The sequence below is a fragment of the Schistocerca americana genome, chromosome 9, assembly GCF_021461395.2.
Source record: "Schistocerca americana isolate TAMUIC-IGC-003095 chromosome 9, iqSchAmer2.1, whole genome shotgun sequence".
Classification (NCBI taxonomy): domain Eukaryota; kingdom Metazoa; phylum Arthropoda; class Insecta; order Orthoptera; family Acrididae; genus Schistocerca; species Schistocerca americana.
In genome coordinates this window covers 159,189,191-159,214,091 of record NC_060127.1, presented here as the reverse complement: position 1 = coordinate 159,214,091, position 24,901 = coordinate 159,189,191, and the positions used below count along the sequence as shown (strand labels likewise).

The 24,901-nt window shown below is 47.7% G+C and overlaps 1 protein-coding gene across 1 annotated transcript in view; it reads left to right on the top strand.

Annotated features, from left to right (window-relative positions):
- The window catches only part of LOC124550769 (organic solute transporter alpha-like protein), a 56,139-nt gene that overhangs the window by 5,746 nt on the left and 25,492 nt on the right, over window positions 1–24,901 (top strand). The window contains exons 2-4 of the mRNA XM_047125493.1: window positions 1,667–1,818; window positions 6,282–6,526; window positions 20,893–20,989. Coding sequence (XP_046981449.1) covers window positions 1,667–1,818; window positions 6,282–6,526; window positions 20,893–20,989 — 494 coding nt within the window. The remainder of the gene's footprint in view (window positions 1–1,666; window positions 1,819–6,281; window positions 6,527–20,892; window positions 20,990–24,901) is intronic.

Here is a 24,901-nt window from a genome sequence, read left to right as displayed (position 1 = left end):
CTGATGACCACAGATGTTAAGTCCCATAGTGCTCAGAGCCATTTGAACCATTTTAGACACATATCTCCACCTATATGTAGACTGCACTTGCATAGTCACTGAAGTACTAGGGTAAATAAGTACCACTAGGATTTGCATTTCGGAAGCTTATGTCCGATTGATGGGCCCAGTTCCGCCCTCTAACACCTGAATCGTTGATGGCTCCTTTTATACATAGTCTTCTTCTTTTGCTTGGGCCTTTGTCCCACTACAACACAGGGTCGGCCTTGTTACTATGGAATTGGCAATGCTAGTGATGGAAGGTGGCTGGATGCCCTTCCTGTCGCCACCGCATACCTCCCACGACGGAATTAGTATACCCCAGCTGTCTGTGTCTAGTGCAGGCCATGAAATAGTGCAAACGTTTTCAAATATCTATGTGGCTGGTCCCGGAGGAGGTTCGAGTCCTCCCTTGGGCATGGGTGTGTGTGTGTTTGTCCTTAGGATGATTTAGGTTAAGTAGTGTGTAAGCTTAGGGACTGATGACCTTAGCAGATAAGTCCCATAAGATTTCACACACATTTAAACAACATCAAATATCTGTGAGTCATGTAACTGAGGCAGTGGGATGTGGAAAACTGCCTGAAAACCACATCCAGGTTGGTTGGCACTCGTCGTTATTCCGCCAGGCGGATTAGATCTGGGGCCGGCGCGCCTACCCGAGTCCAGGAAGCACCGCATTAGCGCTCTCGGCTACCCTGGCGAGTCGCTCCTTATACACCTACTACTGACAGCAAATGCATTTGTCAGTACACTGTGAAACATCCTCTTAGAAATATTTAACAATGACAGTGCTGGAAGACATCTTGTGTTATTTTATTTTCAAACAGCTGAGCATAACTGAACTTACTCAGACATTTTTCTCTTTACTCATTCTGATCAACCCTAAACTGACACACAATATATTTAGCGCAGCGCAATCTGACCTTCTACAAAAGAATGGACCTGACTAACAATAACCTATACCTTTCATGAATCACTTACCTCACAAAAATCTTCGTTACTCGAACTACTGCAATACAGCGAGCGCCACTACTGCCAGCTAAATAAAAGATTCAAACTACTGGAGGCACTAACTACTGATAGGCATAGTTAGCAAATGAAAGATTTTGATAGAGAACAAACAACGTATTTACGTTAATAGTGTTCAAAAGTCATATATAGCAATTCATGGCATCCAGTCTTACAGATTTACTCTTTCTGATGGGCACACCTCCAGATCGTCCGCTCTCAAAATTCTGCCATCTCTCTCCCCACATCCACCACTGCTGGCGGCTCACCTCCGACTGCGCAACGCTACGCGCTGTTCACATCCAACTGCCCTACACTACAATAGCGAGTATTCCAACAATGCCAACCAGCCACAGACTTCACACAGCACAGCCAGTGATTTTCATGTAGAGCGCTACGTGGCGTTACCAACAAAAAAACCTGAACAGCCTACTTACAACTGGATCCCATACTACCGCGTTTACAATATGCGCATCTATTCCAGACGACAATATAAATTTTCACTGATTTCCACTACTACATACGATCCCCTCCCGGTAATTAAAATTTTTGTAGCTTCTATCCTCCCTGCCGCAGCATTTTCAGTGCAGTTGAGGACACTGTTTCTCTGCCGCAGGCCCTCTGGCGGTGATCGTGCCGGTGGTCGTGCTGAGCACGCTGGCCACGATCGTGGTGGGGGCGGTCTACGTCAGCACCATGCGCTACGTGCAGCTCCACACGCCGCAGGTGCTCCGGGGCTACACGTCCTTCGTCATCTCCATCTACCCGGTAAGGCAGACACTCTAGGCGGCGAGCCGTCACATGGGCACCTGCTCGCGCGTCCTCTGTCGAAGAGAGCCAGCTGATGCGATGGGAGAGAAGTGGGGGTGAACCAAAAGGGCCCCATATTTGTGGTTTCCCCTTAACTGCCTGAAGCGAACTTCCAACCATCGAAAACCGGGGCGTTGTGGAGTATCTTTTCCCGCTTGCATAAAGCCCAACGTTGTTTCATCCATTGTCAACCTCCAATACTCCATCCCAGAGATATACACTCCTGGAAATGGAAAAAAGAACACATTGACACCGGTGTGTCAGACCCACCATACTTGCTCCGGACACTGCGAGAGGGCTGTACAAGCAATGATCACACGCACGGCACAGCGGACACACCAGGAACCGCGGTGTTGGCCGTCGAATGGCGCTAGCTGCGCAGCATTTGTGCACCGCCGCCGTCAGTGTCAGCCAGTTTGCCGTGGCATACGGAGCTCCATCGCAGTCTTTAACACTGGTAGCATGCCGCGACAGCGTCGACGTGAACCGTATGTGCAGTTGACGGACTTTGAGCGAGGGCGTATAGTGGGCATGCGGGAGGCCGAGTGGACGTACCGCCGAATTGCTCAACACGTGGGGCGTGAGGTCTCCACAGTACATCGATGTTGTCGCCAGTGGTCGGCGGAAGGTGCACGTGCCCGTCGACCTGGGACCGGACCGCAGCGACGCACGGATGCACGCCAAGACCGTAGGATCCTGCGCAGTGCCGTAGGGGACCGCACCGCCACTTCCCAGCAAATTAGGGACACTGTTGCTCCTGGGGTATCGGCGAGGACCATTCGCAACCGTCTCCATGAAGCTGGGCTACGGTCCCGCACACCGTTAGGCCGTCTTCCGCTCACGCCCCAACGTCGTGCAGCCCGCCTCCAGTGGTGTCGCGACAGGCGTGAATGGAGGGACGAAAGGAATCGTGTCGTCTTCAGCGATGAGAGTCGCTTCTGCCTTGGTGCCAATGATGGTCGTATGCGTGTTTGGCGCCGTGCAGGTGAGCGCCACAATCATGACTGCATACGACCGAGGCACACAGCGCCAACACCCGGCATCATGGTGTGGGGAGCGATCTCCTACACTGGCCGTACACCACTGGTGATCGTCGAGGGGACACTGAATAGTGCACGGTACATCCAAACCGTCATCGAACCCATCGTTCTACCATTCCTAGACCGGCAAGGGAACTTGCTGTTTCAACAGGACAATGCACGTCCGCATGTATCCCGTGCCACCCAACGTGCTCTAGAAGGTGTAAGTCAACTACCCTGGCCAGCAAGATCTCCGGATTTGTCCCCCATTGAGCATATTTGGGACTGGATGAAGCGTCGTCTCACGCGGTCTGCACGTACAGCACGAACGCTGGTCCAACTGAGGCGCCAGGTGGAAATGGCATGGCAAGCCGTTCCACATGACTACATGCAGCATCTCTACGATCGTCTCCATAGGAGAATAGCAGCCTGCATTGCTGCGAAAGGTGGATATACACTGTACTAGTGCGACATTGTGCATGCTCTGTTGCCTTTGTCTATGTGCCTGTGGTTCTGTCAGTGTGATCATGTGATGTATCTGACCCCAGGAATGTGTCAATAAAGTTTCCCCTTCCTGGGACAATGAATTCACGGTGTTCTTATTTCAATTTCCAGGAATGTATATGAAGACAGTAACTGTTCTCTAAAGAACAGATACCACTGATGACCGTGCAGCTTCTCTAGAATAAATGATAATAAATTGAAACCCTCAGCTGCCGACAGGTGCTGTTGATCTACATCTACAGCTACATCCGTACTCCACAAGTCACCTGACGGTGTGTAGCGGAGGGTACCTTGAGTACCTCTATCGGTTCTCCCTTCTTATTCCCGTCTCGTATTCTTCGTGGAAAGAAGGATTGTCAGTATGCCTCTGTGTGGGCTCTAATATCTCTGATTTTATCCTCATGGTCTCTTCACGAGATATACGTAGGAGGGAGCAATATACTGCTTGACTCCTCGGTGAAGGTATGTTCTCGAAACTTCAACAAAAGCCCGTACCGAGCTACTGAGCGTCTCTCCTGTAGAGTCCTCCACTGGAGTTTATCTATCATCTCCATAACGCTTTCGCGATTACTAAATGATCCTGTAACGAAGCGCGCTGCACTCCGTTGGATCTTCTCTCTCTCTTCTATCAACCCTATCTGGTACGGATCCCACACTGCTGAGCAATATTCAAGCAGTGGGCGAACAAGCGTACTGTAGCATACTTCCTTTGATTTCGGATTGCATCTCCTTAGGATTCTTCCAATGAATCTCAGTCTGGCATCTGCTTTACCGACGATCAACTTTATATGATCATTCCATTTTAAATCACTCCTAATGCGTACTACCAGATAATTTATGGAATTAACTGCTTCCAGTTGCTCACCTGCTATATTGTAGCTAAATGATATGGGATCTTTCTTTCTGTATATTCGCAACACATTACACTTGTCTACATTGAGATTCAATTGCCATTCCCTGCACCATGCGTCAATTCGCTGCAGATCCTCCTGCATTTCAGTACAATTTTCCATTGTTACAACCTCTCGATATACCACAGCATCATCCGCAAAAAGCCTCAGTGAACTTCCGATGTCATCCACAAAGTCATTTATGTATATTGTGAATAGCATTGGTCCTACGACACTCCCCTGCGGCACACCTGAAATCACACTTACTTCGGAAGACTTCTCTCCATTGAGAATGACAAGCTGCGTTCTGTTATCTAGGAACTCTTCAATCCAATCACACAATTGGTCTGACAGTCCACATGCTCTTACTTTGTTCACTAAACGACTTTGGGGAACTGCATCGAACGCCTTGTGGAAGTCAAGAAACAAGGCATCTACCTGGGAACCCGTGTCTATGGCCCTCTGAGTCTCGTGGACGAATAGCGCAAGCTGGGTTTCACACGATCGTCTTTTTCGAAACCCATGCTGATCCCTACAGAGTAGAGTTCTAGTTTCCAGAAAAGTCATTATACTCGAACATAATACGTGTTCCAAAATTCTGCAACTGATCAACGTTAGAGATATAGGTCTATAGTTCTGCACATGTCTTCGACCTCGATGGGACAGCTGTCGGCAGCTGAGTGTTTCAATTAATTACCATTTATTCTAGAGAAGCTGCCTCGATACGCCTGGGCATTGAGTCAAACAGAGGTTGGATGGCGTGTACAGGTACACCTGCCCTTGCAGCTTAAACCCGATACCACAGTTCATCAAGAGTAGTGACTGGCGTATTGTGACGAGCCAGTTGCTCGGCCACCATTGACCAGACGTTTTCAGTTGGTGAGAGATCTGGAGCATTTGCTGGCCAAGGTAGCAGTCGAACATTTTCTGTATCCAGAAAGGTCCGTATAGGACCTGCAACACGCGGTCGTGCATCATCCTGCTGAAAATAGGGTTTCGCAGGGATCCAATGAAGGGTAGATCCACGGGTCGTAACACATCTGAAATGTAACGTCCACTGTTCAAAGTGCCGTCAGTGCGAACAAGAGTTGACCGAGACGTGTAACCATTGGCACCCCGTACCATCACGCCGGGTGATACGCCAGCATGGCGATGACGAGTACGCGCTTCCAACGTGCGTTCACCGCGATGTCGCTAAACACGGATGCGACCGTCAGGATGCTGCAAACAGAACCTGGATTCATCCGAAAAAATGGTTTTTTGCCATTCGTGCACCCAGGTTCGTCGTTGAGTACGCCATCGCAGGCGCTCTTGTCTGTGATGCAGCGTCAAGGGTAACCGCAGCCATGGTCTCCGAGCTGATAGTCCATGCTGCTGCAAACGTCGTCGAATTGTTCGTGCAGATGGTTGTTGTCTTGCAAACGTCCCCATCTATTGACTCAGGGATCGAGACGTGGTTGCACGATCCGTTACAGCCATGCGGATAAGATGCCTGTCATCTCGACTGCTAGTGATACGAGGCCGTTGGGATCCAGCACGGCGTTCCGTATTACCGTCCGGAACCCACCGATTCCATATTCTGCTCAAAGTCATTGGACCTCGACCAACGCGAGCAGCAGTGTCGCGATACGATGAACCGCAATCGCGATAGGCTACAATCCGACCTTTATCAAAGTCGGAAACGTGATGGTACGCATTCCTCCTCCTTACAAGAGGCATCAAAACAACGTTTCACCAGGCAACGCCGGTCAACTGCTGTTTGTGTATGAGAAATGGGTTGGAAACTTTCCTCATGTCAGCACGTTGTAGGTGTCTCCACCGGCGTCAACCTTGTGTGAATGACTGAAAAGCTAATCATTTGCATACCACAGCATCTTCTTCCTGTCGGTTAAATTTCGCGTATGTTGCACGTCATCTTCGTGGTGCAGCAATTTTAATGTCCAGTAGTGCAGTTTGCCTGGACAGGCCTACAGAACGGTGGATGAAGTGGGAACCCTGTGTCGGACAGGTGTCTGCGTCCGTGGCGTACGTGTCGGTGCTGGTGCCGCGCACCTTCCCCATGGTGCAGCTGGTGATGCAGGGCATGTTCGTGGTGTGCTTCTACCAGCTGTTCTCGCTGCTCGTCTGCCACTTCGACAGCAAGGAGCAGGAGCTGTCCTCTCAGCTGGTGGCCACCACCCTGCGCCCAGCCACCGGACCCTGCTGCTGCTGCTCCTGCTGCGGCCGCTGCCTCAAGCCCGTGCCCCTCACCAGGTACGTGTGTCCTGAAAACCATCCTAGAGGTAAAATACATGCTGTCCGAAAACGTCTCTCCCTATATTGCTCTAAATTATATCATACGGAACTAAACGCTTTATTAGAAATTCTTTGGTGACCCCCTGTACACCGCAAAATAAATATTCTTCTTAACGAAACGTTGTTTTCTGCTGAATGCAAGCGCGTAATGACGGTGTTACCAACTACGCACAATACGCGCTGTCGACTTATTTGACATTCCAGTGCAATTTCGTTGTTGTTGTTGTTGTGGTCTTCAGTCCTGAGACTGGTTTGATGCAGCTTTCCATGCTAGCTTCTTCATCTCCCAGTACCTACCGCAACCTACATTCTTCTGAATCTGCTTAGTGTATTCCCTCTGGTCTCCCTCTACGATTTTTACCCTCCGCACTCCCCTCTAATGGTGATCCCTTGATGCCTCAGAACATATCCTGTCAACTGGTCCCTTTTTCTAGTCAAGTTCTGCCACAAACTCCTCTTCTCCCCAATTCTATTCAATACCTCCTCGTTAGTTATGTGATCTACCCATCTAATCTTCAGTATTCTTCTGTAGCACCACGTTTCAAAAGCTTCTGTTCTCTTCTTGTCCAAACTATTTATCGTCCATGTTTCACTTCCATACATGGCTACACTCCATACAAATACTTTCAGAAATGGCTTCCTGACACTTAAATCTATACTCGATGTTAAGAAATTTCTCTTCTTGAGAAACGCTTTCCTTGCCATTGCCAGTCTACATTTTATATCCTCTCTACTTCGACCATCATCAGTTATTTTGCATCCCAAATAGCAAAACTCATCTACTACTTTAAGTGCCTCATTTCCTAATCTAATTCCCTCTGCATCACCCGACTTAATTCGACTACATTCCATTATCCCCGTTTTGCTTTTGTTGATGTTCATCTTATATCCTCCTTTCAAGACACTATCCATTCCGTTCAGCTGCTCTTCCAGTCCTTTACTGTCTCTGGCAGAATTACAATGTCATCGGCGAACCTCAACGTTTTTATTTCTTCTCCATAGATTTTAATACGTACTCCGAATTTTTTTTGTTTCGTTTGTTTTTTCGTATATACGCAAATTAAATAAACAATTTACTAACAATAACAAATCACATATCATAAATTTTCTCTTACCATCTGTTCCCTCTACCTTCCCCCAGATGAGGTTGTCCCTCTTGCTGACCTAGCTGCCTTGTTCGCATAGCTCCCCCTGCCACTCCTTCTTTTGGGGGACTTTAATGCCCACCACCCTTTATGGGGTGGGAGCCAGATCTCGGGTCAGGGTAGGAACGTTGAGGCTCTCTTGGCACAGCTGGACATTTGACTCCTTAACACTGGTGCTCCCACATATTTTAGCTTGACTCATGGCACATACTGGGCCATTGACCTCTCTCTTAGTAGCCCAGGTCTTCTTCCATACCTCAGTTGGAGGGTCCACGACTGTGATAGCGGCCACTTTCCTATCCTGGTTTCTCTTCTTCAATCCCAACCCCCTGACCAGCTGCCACGATGGTCTCCTCGTAGAGCTGATTGGGCAGCCTACACCTCAGCTACTATGCCCATTGCTCCGCTTCCTGGTGACATTGATGTGGCAGTGGACGAGGTCACTATGGCCATTGTTTCTGCTGCTGAGGCAACTGTCCCCTGTTCTTCAAGTACCCTAAGGCGTAAGTCAGTCCCTTGGTGGACACCAGAGATTGCAGAAGCTATCCGGGACCGCCAGCGAGCCCAGCAACGACACCGGCGTCATCCTTCCCTAGAGAACATGGTTGCCTTTAAACGGCTGCGGGCCCGGGCTCGGCAGTTAATCCGGCCGAGCAAACAGGCCTGCTGGGAACGATATCTTGCCAGCATAGGTTCTCGCAGCTCCCCATCTCAGGTGTGATCGCGGGTTCGGCGCATTTTTGGCTTTCACCCTCATGCGTCTGTCCCTTGCCAGTCTCTTCGGGGTACACTTTGTACTGACCCAATCGCCATCGCCGAACATCTGGCAAAGTACTTCGCTCGTAGTTCCGCGACAGCAGGCTACAGCGCAGATTTCCGCACCATTAAAGAGCAGGCTGAGCGTACGCACTTGTCGTCTCGCACGCACCATTGCGAACGATACAAACCCCGTTTAGTGAATGGGAGTTCCAAAGTGCCCTTACAGCCTGCTCCGATACCTCTCCAGGTCCAGACCGAATTCACAACCAGTTTCTTCGCCATCTCTCGGCGCACTGTCAGGGTGAACTACTCACCCTGTTTAACCGCATCTGGACGGAGGGCGTTTTCCCACCTCGTTGGCAGGATAGCGTTACTGTCCCGGTGCTGAAACCTGGTGCAGATCCGCTGGTGGTTGATAGCTATCGCCCTATCACCCTTACCAACGTTATGTGCAACCTCCTGGAACGGATGGTGAGTCGGCGGCTCATGTGGATCCTCGAAGCTCGGGGCCTCCTGACCCAGCAACAGGGGGGCTTCCATCAGGGCCGCTCAGCGACCGACAATTTAGTCTCCGTAGAGTCGGGTATTCGTACAGCTTTTACTCGGCGAGAACATCTAGTTGCTGTTTTCTTTGATCTTCGGAAGGCGTACGATACGACCTATCATATCCTTGCTACGCTGCACAAATGGGGCTTACGGGGTCAACGTCCGATTTTTCTACGGAGTTTTCTCTCCAATCGCTCCTTTCAGTTTAGAGTTGGCACTTATTTTAGCTCTGCTCATATTCAGGAGAACGGTGTCCCGCAGGGCTCGGTTCTCAGTGTTCCCCTCTTTTTGGTGGCGATTAATGGTCTTGTGGCTGTGGTGGGCTCATCGGTCTGTTCCTCTCCATATGCCGATGACTTGTGTCTTTATTACAGTTCCCCAGGCATCAGTGTCGCTGAACGGCGGCTACTGGGAACTATCCGTAAGGCACATTTTTGGGCATCCATCCATGGTTTTCAGTTCTCAGCCTCTAAGACCCGAATGATGCATTTCTGTCGTCCTCGAACTGTCCACCTCCATCCAGAGCTCTACCTCGTCAATGAACTCCTTCGTATTGAGGAGACGCATTGCTTTCTTGGCATGCTGTTTGATGCTCAGCTCACTTGGACACCTCATCTTCGCGATCTTAAACAATGGTGCTGGCGGCACCTCAACATCCTTCGCTGCCTCAGCCACACCGTTTGGGGGGCTGCACGAACAACCCTCCTACAGCTCTATAAGGCCTTAGTCCAGTCCCGTCTCGACTACAGGAGCGTGGTGTACGACTCAGCAGCACCTTCAACGTCGCAGATCCTCGACCCGACTCTCCATTGTGGCGTCAGGCTGATGTTCAGCAGCATTCCCTGCCTTGTGGGAGCAGTGTTTTCACTGCAGAGCTGGTTGCTCTTTATCGTGCACTTGCTCACATTTCCTCCTGCCCTGGGGAGTCATTTGTCATATGCAATGATCCCCTGAGTGGATTGCAAGCACTCGACCAGTGTTTTTCTCATGACCCTTTGGTGCGCGGTATTCGAGATGCTGTTTTTGCTCTCGCCGAGTGTTGTCGTTCAGCGACGTTTGTGTGGACCCCGGGCCACATCGGCATTCCAGGAAACGAACGTGTCGATCAGTTGGTCAAGCAGGCCACCACTTCGCCGCCCCTGGAGCTTGGTCTCGTGCAAAGAGACCTCCGGGCAGCCCTACATCGCAAGGTCCGCGATGTCTGCAGCGCTGAATGCTCTGTCTTGAACACGCCAAATAAGCTCTGCACGGTAAAGTCGTCCACGGCCGTATGGAACTCATCCTTGAGGAGCACGAGTAGGGACTCAATTGTTCTCTGCCAATTGGACATACGCGGTTGACTCACAGCAGTTATCTCCTTCGCCGTGAGAACCCGCCCAAGTGTCGCTGTGATGCAGGGCTGACAGTGGTCCATCTTCTGATAGACTGCCCCCTTTTAGCTCCCTTGAGGCAGTCCTTTAATTTACCCCCTGCACTTCCTTTAATTCTAGCTGCCTCTATAGCTGACTAAGTTTTACTTTGTGTCCGTGCAGCTGGGTTTTATCACACTCTCTAGTGTGGGCGCTCTCGCATGATTTCTCAGGCTACAACCACTTCTGCGACATTTAATTGTGACGTGGATACCAAAATAGTGTCGTTTATGGTAACAAGTTGTGTTGGTACCTCTATCAACGCTTTCCAGCTGGAGGTTCTTCGTTTGTAGTTGAGTGGTTGACCTTTCACCTGATCCATCAACCACTGTAGTCTGTTTTACTCTAGCCAACTATTTGCTCTGCTCCTTTTAAGTGTCCTCTATTACGTGTTACTGCGGTGTTTATTTTAGCTCTGTACCCCTTGGTGTTCTCTCCCTATGGGTGCAGAGGTTACGTTTTAACAAGTATGTCTGTTTGGAACAGGGGACTGATGACCTCGATGTTTAGTCCCCATCAAACGCCAAAACCAACCAAATTTTCTCTTAAAAAATTTGTCCTATATTTGAGCGACCATGGACTGAAAAGTACCATGGACTGAAAAGTACATTTGCAATCTCCGTCCGAAAGAACGATGAACAAATGTAATTACAGTGGATGATTCAATAGAGCATACACTGGCGATTCGACGACACATATCATCTGGCGTAATTGAGCCTTTGTCATAGACTGCATCTTGGAGTGCTCTTCAAAGAATTAAATAAAAAAGTGTTAAATCGGGGACCTCGCAGGCTATTGGACAACAAATTTAGTCCGATCCAACGTGCAGGTAAGTTCTCATTTAGTATTTGCGTTGCAATACGGGTTGAGTGAACTGGACAACCGCCGTGTTGCAGCCACAGGCACTGCCGAATATGCAGTGATAGCTCTTCTAGAAGAAGCGGCAGAATGTCCGTCAGAAAGATGAAGTAAGGTCCCGCAATGTAATTTCCTAAGATGCTGCACCATATATTTACGCTCCACGGCCGTTTGTGTCACACGTGATTGAGCCCGTGTGGATTTTCAGCTGCCCAGTAGCGCATTTTACGCAAATTTACAGTAGCGCGGTTAGTAAACGTTGCTTTTTCGGTAAAGAGCACACGTTTGAAACACGGAGGGTCGTCTCACATTTGCTGAATTGCAAACCGACAAAATTATGTACGTTCGAAATCACTCTCGCCAAGTGCCTGATGTAGTGACAGATGACAGGGATGGAAATTCCGTCGATGCAGGATGCGAATCACACTCGTGTGGCTGATTCCGCATTCCTCGGCAGTGTGTCTCGTAGCGTCCGCCTGCTTAGCTGCGTGGGTAACGCGCTCGCCTCCCACGTAAGCGGGCCCGGGTTCGATTCCCGGCCGGCTCGGAGATTTTCTCCGCACCGGGGACTGGGCGCTGTGTTGTCCTCCTCATCATCAGAGCGTAAGTCGCCCAATGTGGCTGTCGAGTGAAGTAAGACTCCCACTTGGCGGCCGAACTCCCTCGGTTGGGGCCACCCCGCCAACGGTGCCATACCGTCATCTCGTTTTCATGTCTCGTGGCCCTGTGCGGATTCAATAGCGTCGTAGCTAGAAGAGCTTCCTCGTGTTCTCTGTCAGTTGCAGTCTTCCTTCTTGTCCTCTTTCTCGCGCTCAAGCAGCCTGTTCGCACTAACGTCTTAATAATTTGCGCAATTGACTGGCGCCTTGGACACTGGCGATCCGGATAGATATCTCTGTACCGCTGTACTCTTTTTACGGCATTCCTTTCACATTCTCCATATAAAAGTACACTACTGGCCATTAAAATTGCCACACCAAGAAGAAATGCAGATGATAAACGGGTATTCATTGGACAAATAGACTATACTAGAACTGACATGTGATTACATATTCACGCAATTTGGGTGCATAGATCCTGAGAAATCAGTACCCAGAATAACCACCTCTGGCCGTAATAACGGCCTTGATACGCCTGGGCATTCAGTCAAACTGAGCTTGGATGGCGTGTACAGATACAGCTGCCCATGCAGCTTCAACACGATACCACAGTTCATCAAGAGTAGTGACTGGCGTATTTTGACGAGCCAGTTGCTCGGACACCATTGACTAGACTTTTTCAGTTGGTGAGAGATCTGGAGAATGTGCTGGCCAGGGTAGCACTCGGACATTTTCTGTATCGAGAAAGGCCCGTACAGGACCTGCAACATGCGGTCGTGCATTATCCTGCTGAAATGTAGGGTTTCGCAGGGATCGAATGAAGGGTAGAGTCACGGGTCGTAGAACATCTTAAATGTAACGTCCACTGTTCAAAGTGCCGTCAATGCGAACAAGTGGTGACCGAGACGTGTAACCATTGGCAGCCCCTACCACAACGCCGGGTGATACGCCAGTATGGCGATGACGAATACACGATTCCAATGTGCGTTCACCGCGATGTCGCCAAACACGGATGCGACCATCACGATGCTGTAAACAGAACCTGGATTCATCCGAAAAAATGACGTTTTGCCATTCGTGCACTCAGGTTCGTCGTTGAGTACACCATCGCAGGCGCTCCTGTCTGTGATGCAGCGTCAAGGGTAACCGCAGCCATGGTCTCCGAGCTGATAGTCCATGCTGCTGTAAACGTCGTCGAATTGTTCGTGCAAATAGTTGTTGTCTTGCAAACGTCCCCATCTACTGACTCAGGGATCGAGCTATGCCTGCACGACCTGTTACAGCCATGCGGATAAGATGCCTGTCATCTCGACTGCTAGTGATACGAGGCCGCTGGGATCCAGCACGGCCTTCCGTATTACCCTCCTGAACCCACCGATTCCATATTCTGCTAACAGTCATTGGATCTCGACCAACGCGAGCAGCAATGTCGCGATACGATAAACCGCAATCGCGATACGCTACAATCCGACCTTTATCAAAGTCGGAAACGTGATGGTACGCATTTCTCCTCCTTACACGAGGCATCACAACAACGTTTCACCAGGCAACGCCGGTCAAATGCTGTTTGTGTATGAGAAATCGGTTGGAAACTTTCCTCATGTCAGCACGTTGTAGGTGTCTCCACCGGCGCCAAGCTTGTGTGAATGCTCTGAAAAGCTAATCATATGCATACCACAGCATCTTCTTCCTGTCGGTTAAATTTCGCGTCTGTAGCATGTCATCTTCGTGGTGCAGCAATGTTATGGCCAGTAGTGTAGTATAGCCAGCTTCTCCTCATTGGTGTACATGTCTGCAGGCAACGGATGTTGGGGCAGAAATGAGCTGCCTGCAGTGCAGACATGTAAACAGGCAAATGTGTTGACATTCTGACACAGCGTAGCACGAGGCCTCTGATTGGCGGTGTTTGCACCGCTAATGCCGATTCCGCCGTGCTCTCGGATTCTAGGACATTTCTCGAATTTCTTTTACTACCGGTTCAACGTCAACATTAACAAACGCTATATCACTAGAAGTCGCTTTTCAAGAGCTATCGAATTCAGTTATAAAAAGTATACGATTCCAGTTTTAAAAAAAACGTACTTACTTCAATATCTAAGTTGATACCAGCGCTAAAAACATCAACCAAACAAAAAAATACGTGTCCCTCGACCCTCTAATATCTGCCGAAAACCGCGTTTCGATATGTGTAACCGTTCACGAAATAAAAGGTGTGTTACGTTCTACGTTAATCACTCTGCATATGCGGGGTGCTCCATTGATCGTGACTGGGCCAAATATCTCACGAAATAAGCATCAAACGAAAAAACTACAAAGAACAAAACTCGTGTAGCTTGAAGGGGGAAACCAGATCGCGCTATGACGCTATGTTTTAGTTGGACCACTTTTTTCGCTTTGTGATAGATCGATGGCGCTGTAATAGTCACAAACCTATAAGTGCGTGGTATCACGTAAGATTCCGCCAGTGCGGACGGTATTTGCTTCGTGATACATTACCCGTGTTAAAATGCACCGTTTACCATTTGCTGGAAAGATCGATATCGTATTGGTTGGTTGGTTGGTTTTGGGGAAGGAGACCAGACAGCGTGGTCATCGGTCTCATCGGAATAGGGAAGGATGGGGAAGGAAGTCGGCCGTGCCCTTTCAGAGGAACCATCCCGGCATTTGCCTGGAGTGATTTAGGGAAATCACAGAAAACCTAAATCAGGATGGCCGGACGCGGGATTGAACCGTCGTCCTTCCGAAAGCGAGGATATCGTATTGATGTATGGCTATTGTGATCAAAATGCCCAACAGGCGTGTGCTATGTATGCTGCTCGGTATCCTGGACGACATAATCCAAGTGTCCGGACCGTTCGCCGGATAGTTACGTTATTTAAGGAAACAGGAAGTGTTCAGCCACATGTGAAACGTCAACCACGACCTGCGACAAATGATGATGCGGTTTTAGCTGCTGTTGCGGCTGATCCGCACATCAGTAGCAGATAAATTGCGCGAGAATCGGGAATTTCAGAAACGTCGATGTTGAGAATGCTACATCAACATCGATTGCACCATATTTCTATGCTCCAGGGATTGCATGGCGACGACTTTGAACGTCGTGTACAGTTCTGCCACTGGGCACAAGAGAAATTACGGGACAATGAGAGATTTTTTTTCACGCGTTCTATTTAGCGAAGAAGCTTCATTCACCAACAGCGGTAACGTAAACCGGCATAATATGCACTATTGGGCAACGGAAAATCCACGATGGCTGCGACAAGTGGAACATCAGCGACCTAGCCGGGTTAATGTATGGTGTGGCATTATCGGAGGAAGGATAACTGGCCCCCATTTTATCGATGGCAATCTAGATGGTGCAGTGTATGCTGATTTCCTACGTAATGTTCTACCGATGTTACTACAAGATGTTTTACTGCATGACAGAATGGCGATCTACTTCAAACATGATGGATGTCCGGCACATAGCTCGCGTGCTGTTGAAGCGGTATTGAACAGCATATTTCATGACAGGTGGATTGGTCGTCGAAGCACCATACCATGGCCCGCACGTTCACGGGATCTGACGTCCCCGGATTTCTTTCTGTGGGGAAAGTTGAAGGATATTTGCTATCGTGATCCACCGACAAAAAAATGGTTCAAATGGCTCTGAGCACTATGCGACTTAACTTCTGAGGTCATCAGTCGCCTAGAACTTAGAACTAATTAAACCTAACTAACCTAAGGACATCACATACATCCATGCCCGAGGCAGGATTCGAACCTGCGACCGTAGCCGTCGCCCGGCTCCAGACTGCAGCGCCTAGAACCGCACGGCCACTCCGGCCGGCCCACCGACAACGCCTGACAACATGCGTCAGCGCATTGTTAATGCATGTGCGAACATTACGGAAGGCGAACTACTCGCTTTTGAGAGGAATGTCGTTACACGTATTGCCAAATGCATTGAGGTTGATGGACATCATTTTGAGCATTTATTGCATTAATGTGATATTTACAGGTAATCACGCTGTAACAGCTTGCGTTCTCAGAAATGATAAGTTCACAAAGGTACATGTATCACATTGGAACAACCGAAATGAAATGTTCAAACGTACCTACATTCTGTATTTTAATTTAAAAAACCTACCTATTACCAACTGTTCGTCTAAAATTGTGAGCCATACGTTTGCGACTATTACAGCGCCATCTGTCACAAAGCGAAAAAAGTGGTCCAACTAAAACACTCATATTTCTTTACGTACTACACCAATATGTAATTAAAAATGAGGGTTCCTTTTTAAAAGAACGCAGCTGATATCCGTTTGACCTATGGCAGCGCCATCTAGCGGGCCAACCATAGCGCCATCTGGTTTCCCCCTTCAAGCTACAAGAGTTTCATTCTTTGTAGTTTTTTCGTTTGACGCTTATTTCATGAGATATTTGGCCCAGTCACGATCAATGGAGCACCCTGCACACTCCAAGAAGAAAAAAAAAATAGAAAGGTGCACCATGAATGAATTAACCAAATAGGATGGGATTGGCAGATGAAAGTACGTACAGAGATAAACAAATGATTACAGTATCAGAAAAACTGAAGGATTTGTTCAAAAGAGAGAACTTCACAAATTGAGCAATATGACCTCATTCCTTTCGCCCCATCTGCTCCTATTCCTCGAACATATCCGCATCCTCTACACCTCCCGCCGCCTGAAACCCCCTCACCCCCTGGTTGCTCCTCTCCTCTCCCATCCCTGCCCCCTGCCATGCCTTCACTGTTGTGTCCCCCCTACCCTCCATCTCTACACCCTTCTTCTCCTTTCCCAAGGTGGCTTCCATCAACTCCCCCTCCCGGATGATGCCCTCTCTCCATCCATTTATACCTCCTATCAACTCTGATCCTTACTCCCCCTCCATTTCTCCATCCTTTCCCTGGGCTCCCTCTTCCCCACCCCCCCGCCTTCCATCCTGTTTTCTCCCCACCAAACCTCTCCCTACCTCCCTTCTCCCCCCCCCCTTGAGTCCTTTTGTATTCTCCTCCTCTGCCTTCCCCACTCCCTGTCACGTCTGCTCAGTACCCCTCACCCCTCTTATGGGTCCTGATCCTCCATTGGCTCCTACCCCTCTCCCCCCTTCGCTTTTTCTCTCCTTCCCCCCTTTTTTATTTTCCCATCATCTGTCCAGTTTCCCCCCACATGCTCTCGGCTGTGGTATGTCATATTTGTGCCAACTTTTTAGTGCAGTGTTTAAGTGAGTGTTCAGTGTTGTGCGTCTTTCCAAAGTGTTGGTTCAAATGGCTCTGAGCACTATGCGACTTAACTTCTGAGGTCATCAGTCGCCTAGAACTTAGAACTAATTAAACCTAACTAACCTAAGGACATCACACACATCCATGCCCGAGGCAGGATTCGAACCTGCGACCTCCAAAGTGTTGCAAACAGAAATCATGCTGTTGCTGGGTGTGAATTTTATATGTCTTGCGAACAGAAACCAGACTGTCGCCGTGTTTTTTAATTGTCTGTCTATTATTTTTCTGCTTCATGTGTATTTTATTAGCATCATCAACCCTTTGTTTTATGTTTTAAGTTCCAAAATTTTCCGCCATTTTACCTTTAAGTCACGGATTTTATCGCAAACTTTTATTATTTATTATCTTCATCTTTTTAAAACAAATTCTGTAGGCTGAGGAGCGGCGTAATCAGCTGCTGCCAACCCGCCCCCCCCTTCAGGGGGAATCGAAACTCAATAAAGAAAAAAAAGTTCGCAAATTGAGCAAGTCAGTAGCAGTTATTGGACTTGGAATTGATTGACAGAGTTGTTGCAGTCCTCCTGAGGGTCGTGCCACAGTCTATCCGATTTGCGCGTTATATCATCACAATCCCAAGCTGATCAGAGGGTTCTGCCAATAATGCTCCAAACATTCTCAACTGGGGAGAGATCCAGCGACCTCGATGACCGACGTAGGGTTTGGCAAGCACGAAGACAAGCAGTAGAAACTCTTTCCGTGTGCGGACGGGCATTACTTGACAGAAATGTAAGCCCAGGATGGCTCCCCATCAAGGGCAACAAAACGGGACATAGAGTGTCGTCGACGTACCACTGTGCTGTAAAGGCTCTGCGGATGGCAACCAAAAGGCTCCTGGTATCAAACGAAATTACACTCGAGACCAACGCTGCTGGTTGTTGGCTGATATGTCGGACGACATTCAAGTTGGTATCCCACCACCGTCTGAGGCGTCTCTGGACAAGTCTTCGCTGGTCATTGCGGCTCAGTTCGAAACGGGGCTCATCAATGAAGACAATTCTATTTCAATCGATGAGATTGCAGACCGAATGTGCCCAGCACCACCTCAAACGGACTGATTGTTGTGCAGAAGTCATTGGTAGACGGCGCAAGGGGCGTCGTGCGTTTAGCCCTCTCTCTGTGAGCCACCTACTAATGGCCCTTATGGTCACCGAAGCACCAATAGCACGTCGGATCAATAATAATGATGAATCCGGGGCTCCAAGTGTCTCTCTGACCACTGCTCTCTAGATCGACAGCTTGCTTCTTGACGCTAACACATCTTTGTGGAACATGTGTTGCCAGAACTGTTGGAAGTCCTACCTGCGATTGTTAGACAAAGGATGTACTTCCAGGGCGATGGGCAGCCAGACCATTTCACCATTCCTGTGACGGATTATCTGAGAGCCATGATGGATCAGCTGAGGTAGACCTGCGGTCTGATCAGCCATGTCATCTATCTTCACGTGACTGGACTTTTTCCTCTGGTGGTATATGAAACAGCTGGTAGATGAAACTGTTGTGGAACCAGTACGCCGGCCGGGGTGGCCGAGCGGTTCTAGGCTCTACAGTCTGGAACAGCGCGACCTCTACGGTCGCAGGTTCGAATCCTGTCCCGGGCATGGATGTGTGTGATGTCCTTAGGTTGGTTAGGTTTAAGTAGCTCTAAGTTCTAGGGGACTGATGATCTCAGGAGTTAAGTCCCATAGTGCTCAAAGCCATTTGAACCTTTTTTTTTTTTTTTGGAACCAGAACAAGACGTCGTCGCTAGAGCGACCAAATCTGATGGTACTATTGTGGACATGCGAGTAATCTTCAAACGGACATGACCGTCAATGATCTGACGATGTACTGTGGGCATACGGGACTTTGGTCGCACATTCGAGGTGTTGGAGCACTGCTGTAAATAGCATGCAAGGTTACATTAGTACCTTCTGTGTAAGTCGTCCTTTGCATCACAAATTACCATCAAGTACCCTATGTACCATAAATAAATAACAGGTGATCAAAAAGTCAGTATAAATTTGAAAACTGAATAAATCACGAAATAATGTAGATAGAGAGGTACAAATTGACACACATGCTTGGAATAACATGGGGTTTTATTAGAACCAAGGGAAAAAAGTTCTAAAAATGTCTGACAGATGGCGCTTTATCTGATCAAAATAGCAATAATTAGCATAACATAGTAAGACAAAGCAAAGATGATGTTCTTTACTCGAAATGCTCAATATGTCGACCATCATTCCTCAACAATAGTCGAGGAATAATGTTGAGAACAGCACTGTAACGCATGTCTGGAGTTATGGTGAGGCATTGGCGTCGGATGTTGTCTTTCAGCATCCGTAGAGATGTCGGTCGATCACGATTCACTTGCGACTTCAGGTAACCCCAAAGCCAATAATCGCACGGACTGAGGTCTGGGGACCTGGGAGGCCAAGCATGACGAAAGTGGCGGCTGACCACACGATCATCACCAAACGACGTGGGCAAGAGATCTCTCACGGGTCTAGCAATATGGGGTGGAGCGCCATCCTGCATAAACATCGTACGTTCCAGCAGGTGTTTATCATCCAGGCTGGGGATGATGCGATTCTGTAACATGTCGGCGTACCTCTCACCCGTCTCGGTAGCAATTACAAATCCAGAATCATGCATTTTCATCTGTCGGACATTTTGTGAACTTTTTTTTTTTTTTTATCTAATAAAATCCCATGTCATTCCAAGCATATGTGTCAATTTGTACCTCTCTATCTACATTATTCCGTGATTTATTCAGTTTTCTAATTTATACTGACTTTTTGATCACCCAGTATATTTGTTTTGCTGGTCTCTACCTCTTTTACTAATTTGAACAAATAGTTTCGGTATACCCTGTATATATAAACAGCGTTCCTTTACATGTGTACAATGTGCAAAGAGAGGTGATACATAAAAAGGTAGGTACATTCACAGAGTTTCTACGCATTCTACAAATGTTCAATATTTGAACCCTTGGTCATCCGGCATACATTCAAATGGTAATGCATTTCCGTCCATGTGTTCAGTGTCATGTTTCCGTCAATGTCCATCAGAGCAGCTGTGATACGTTCCTTTAATTCTTGCAGCGTTGTTGACATTTGAGGACCATATGGTTCAAATGGCTCTGAGCACTATGGGACTTAACATCTGAGGTCATCAGGCCCTAGATTTAGAAGTAATTAAACCTAACGTAAGGACATCACTCACATCCATGCCCGAGGCAGGATTCGAACCTGCGACCGTAGCGGTCGAGCGGTTCCAGACTGAGGCGCCTAGAACCGCTCAGCCACACCGGCAGGCATTTGAGGACCATAAACTTAGCCATTAACATAATCCCACATGGCGTGAGATCCACATTATTTTCATATCGTATTAGTCCTTCAGGAGAATAGATGCTAATGCTAGTTGGTCAACAGAAGCTCTTAAAACTAGTGTACTGAAGACATCGTTAGAAAATTTCCGTTCAATAATGTCTCACGACTTTCCTCTTAGGTTTTAAGATAAGAGAGATATTTGTTTTTCCTCCACAAGGAAGCAATAAAATTTAGTTCTGCGTTATTGACTATACAACTACGTCTACATACGAATACAGCAAGCCACCCATGTGGTGCAAGTTGGAGGCTACCTTACTTCTTTCGCTGTGCTACAAATAACAGTTTTCCACTTGCAACCAAACAGTCCAAGGAAACTTTGTGAGAACAAACGCGCTTCTTTCTCCTTTCAGGGGCAGCGTTAAGCGCGTGCGTTTGCTGGTCCTGCAACTGCCGGTGGTGCAGTGGGTGATCTACCTGGCGACATTCATCATCCTTTTCGAACGAGCGGTGAGTCATCTGTAACACGATAAATCACCATTAGTGTGTCAGACATAAGAAGTTCGCAAATCAAGTCTTAAAGTGGGCCTACAATAGAAGATGAAACTTCCTGGAAGATTAAAACTGTGTGCCGGACCGAGACTCGACTCGGGGCAAGTGCTCTATCAAGCAAGACTCATGACTCCTAGTCACAGCTTCTCATGCTGGAAACATCCCCCAAGCTGTGGCTAAGCCATGTCTCCGGAATATCCTTTCTTCCAGGAGTGCTAGTTCCGCAAGGTTTGCAAAAGAGCTTCTGTGAAGTTTGGGAGGTAGGAGACGAGGTACTGGCAGATCTGAAGCTGTGAGGACGGGGCGTGAGTCGGGCTTGGTAGAGCACTTGCCCACGAAAGGCAAAGGTCGCGAGTTCGAATCTCGGTCCGGCACACAGTTTTAATCTGCCAGCAAGTTTCATATCAGCGCACACTCCGCTGCAGAGTGAAAATCTCATTCTACAATAGAAGATGTTTCAGGAAGTAACCACTTCCTATGACAAATCAGTCCCAGTTTCGATTCCTGCCGGGGTCAGGGATTTTCACCTGCCTGGAGATGGCTGGGTGTTTGTGTTCTCCTCATTATTTTATTATCACTCATGAAAGTGGTGAGATTGGGCTCAGCAAGGGAATCGTAAAATCGGTAAGCGGGTCGAAGGCTTCCATCCAGTCACTCACTGATCAGTCTGGCCTGGCAACGGAGGACAGCAAGACGAAAGCTGAAAGTTTAAATTTAGCATTTGAGAAATCTTTCACGCAGGGGGATCATACAAGCATGCCGCCGTATGAGTCTCGTACAGATTCCTGTATGGAGGACATAGTGATAGATATCCCTGGGGTTGTGAAGTAGCTGAATGGGATGGGTTGAAAATAAATAAATGGCAGGTCCTGATGGGATTCCAAATTCGGTTTTACAGAGAGTACTCTACTGCATTGGCTCCTTACTTAGCTTGCATTTATCGCGAATCTCTTGCCCAACGTAAAGTCCCGAGCGACTGGAAAAAAGCGCAGGTGACGCCTGTATATAAGAAGGGTAGAAGCACGGATCCTCAAAATTACAGACCAATATCCTTAATATCGGTTTGTTGCAGGATTCTCTAACATATTCTCAGTTCGAATATAATGAATTTCCTTCAGACAGAGAAGTTGCTGTCCATGCATCAGCACGGCTTTAGAAAGCATCGCTCCTGTGAAACGCAAGTCGACCTTTTTTCACATGATATCTTGCAAACCATGGATCAAGGGTATCAGACGGATGCCATATTCCTTGACTTCCGGAAAGCGTTTGACTCGGTGCCCCACTGCAGACTCCTAACTAACGTACGAGCATATGGGATTGGTTCCCAAGTATGTGAGTGGCTCGAAGACTTCTTAAGTAATAGAACCCAGTACGTTGTCCTCGATGGTGAGTGTTCATCTGAGGTGAGGGTATCATCTGGAGTGCCCCAGGGAAGTATGGTAGCTCCGCTGTTGTTTTCTATCTACATAAATGATCTTTTGCATAGGGTGGATAGCAATGTGCGAGTGTCTGCTGATGATGCTGTGGTGTACGGGAAGGTGTCGTAGGAGGATACAAAATGACTTGGACAGGATTTATGTGGTTTATATGTACCAGTGTAAAAGGCATTACAGTTGCGTAAATGAATATATGATGCTTTCCAAACATAGGACATCATCGTCAAATGTTACCATATATCATAGCATTTGTGATACTCATATGTTTGTAAGCTCTTTGTATGTATCAACACATGTGGTGCGAGGTAGAAATCTTCTCAGTGACAAATCTAAAGTATTCAGTGAGAACAATTTACGCGTGCAACAATAAGAATGTAGTGGGAATGCATTTACATCTGTTGGACATTTCACGTAAGTCACATGCGACGAAAATCTGTAATGCAACCATCTGTGTGTGGCGTGTTTATAATTACATATTTTAGGACAATTAATCTGTAAAAAACACACCACATGTCATAAAGAAAGCGTGTAAACCGTCTGAGGATGAATCACAACGATTTGAAACCGGTAACAGTACCCTTTGAATAAAGGAACTGAAAGTAAATTTGTGGCTGGTTGCTGTCCTAACACCATCAACTATTCTGTTATAAACAACAAATTTGAAGCCTGTTTGTCTGCGAATAATATGGTTACGAAAAGATGGTGGTCATTACTTTCTGAACCACATGAGACTCTTCCTTAAGGTAAAAACAGATTACAAATATCAAAAGACATTTAAGGTGAAGAAATTCAACACATTACTCTGAACAGGAACAGGTACACGATTTGCTGTGCATTATTTGCATATTTCACAGAGCGTTGAAATGCAAGATGAAAATCATTTGGTAAGCTCCCACTCCAGTCGATCACTATTAAAAATACAGTGGATTACAGGACTGCATCAAAATTGCGGAAATACGGAAGCGTCCGATCCCGCCCGTCTGCTTTGACCCATGACGTCACAAATATGGCGGAAACGACCATAAACCACGCTTCCAATATGGCGCATATAAAGTCGTTACGTACACATTATGAGGACAAAAATGCATCAAAAAACAAACACGCACACGTTCCACAAAAAAACTAATGACACTAACGGGACAAGCACAGGAAATAGGGGGTTTTTGGGTGAGGACAAACTAAATATAAACAAATTTAGACACCCACCTCCATACAAAACCACGCAAAACGACGAAAAAACCGACATCACAAAACTCCCCAAATACCACCAAACACAATATCATCTGGAATCGGACACTTCCCTTGACCTATATAGCTCAACAGCAGCTCCCGATCCCATAAATTGGGATCGAACACTTCCCTTTACCTGTTATCCTTACGACATCTCCACATACAGCCGTCCCTGGCCCGAGGCGCCGGAACTTTAAGTAAGCCTCATTTCTTCACGACATACTGAACACGTCTTCATCCAAATATCCGAATAGTTGAAGAAATCTTATTAGAGACAACGCACTGTCCCCCATCATAGCCGACATCCGAAAACTGTTGACCCTGTCAGTCATATCCATACCTACCAAAGACATAAAAAAGCAATTTACCAAAATTCACATACGACGCCACACTCGCAAACTAAACCAAAAACATCACCTAACATACCACCAGAGAGCACCGCCGATCGCATCAAAATGACATACAAACACGCCACTCTCACAAACTAAATTCCGCGCCGTCGTGACGTCACACACCACAACAGCCTTACGTCACGGGTCAAAGCCGACGGGTGGGATCGGACGCTTCGGTCGACCCAAAATTGCAACTGAAGTGTTAACATTTTTCATTTGCGGAAGCATTGTCAGTTACGAGTAACGTGTGCACTTATCAGCCAGACCGGAACATTATGACCATCTACCTAATAGGCGGTATGTCCAACTCTGGCACGGATATCAGCGGCGACGTGTCGTGGCGTGGAAGCAGTGAGGCCACATCTTCACGCACAAGTCACCTAATTCCAGTAAATTCCGGGAACAGTGGTAATGAGCTCTGACGCCACGTTGAATCACATCCCAGATGTGTTAGATCGGGTTCAAATCTGGCGAGTTGGCGGCCAGCGCATCAATTGGAACTAGCCACTGTGCTCCTCGAGCCACTACGTCACAGTCCTAGGCTTGTGACATGGCGCTTTGTCTTTTTGAAAAATACCACTGTCATCGAGAATCATGATGGTCATGAAAGAGTACACTTGGTCTGCAACCAGTGTACGATACTCCCAGGGCGTGATTCCATCTTTGTTTCACCACGTGTTGAAGACACTCATCACAACACTCCTCGAACACCCGGAGAGTCTACATTTACATCTACATCTACGTGATTACTCTGCTATTCACAATAAAGTTCCTGGCAGAAGGTTCAATGAACCACCTTCAAGCTTACGGTG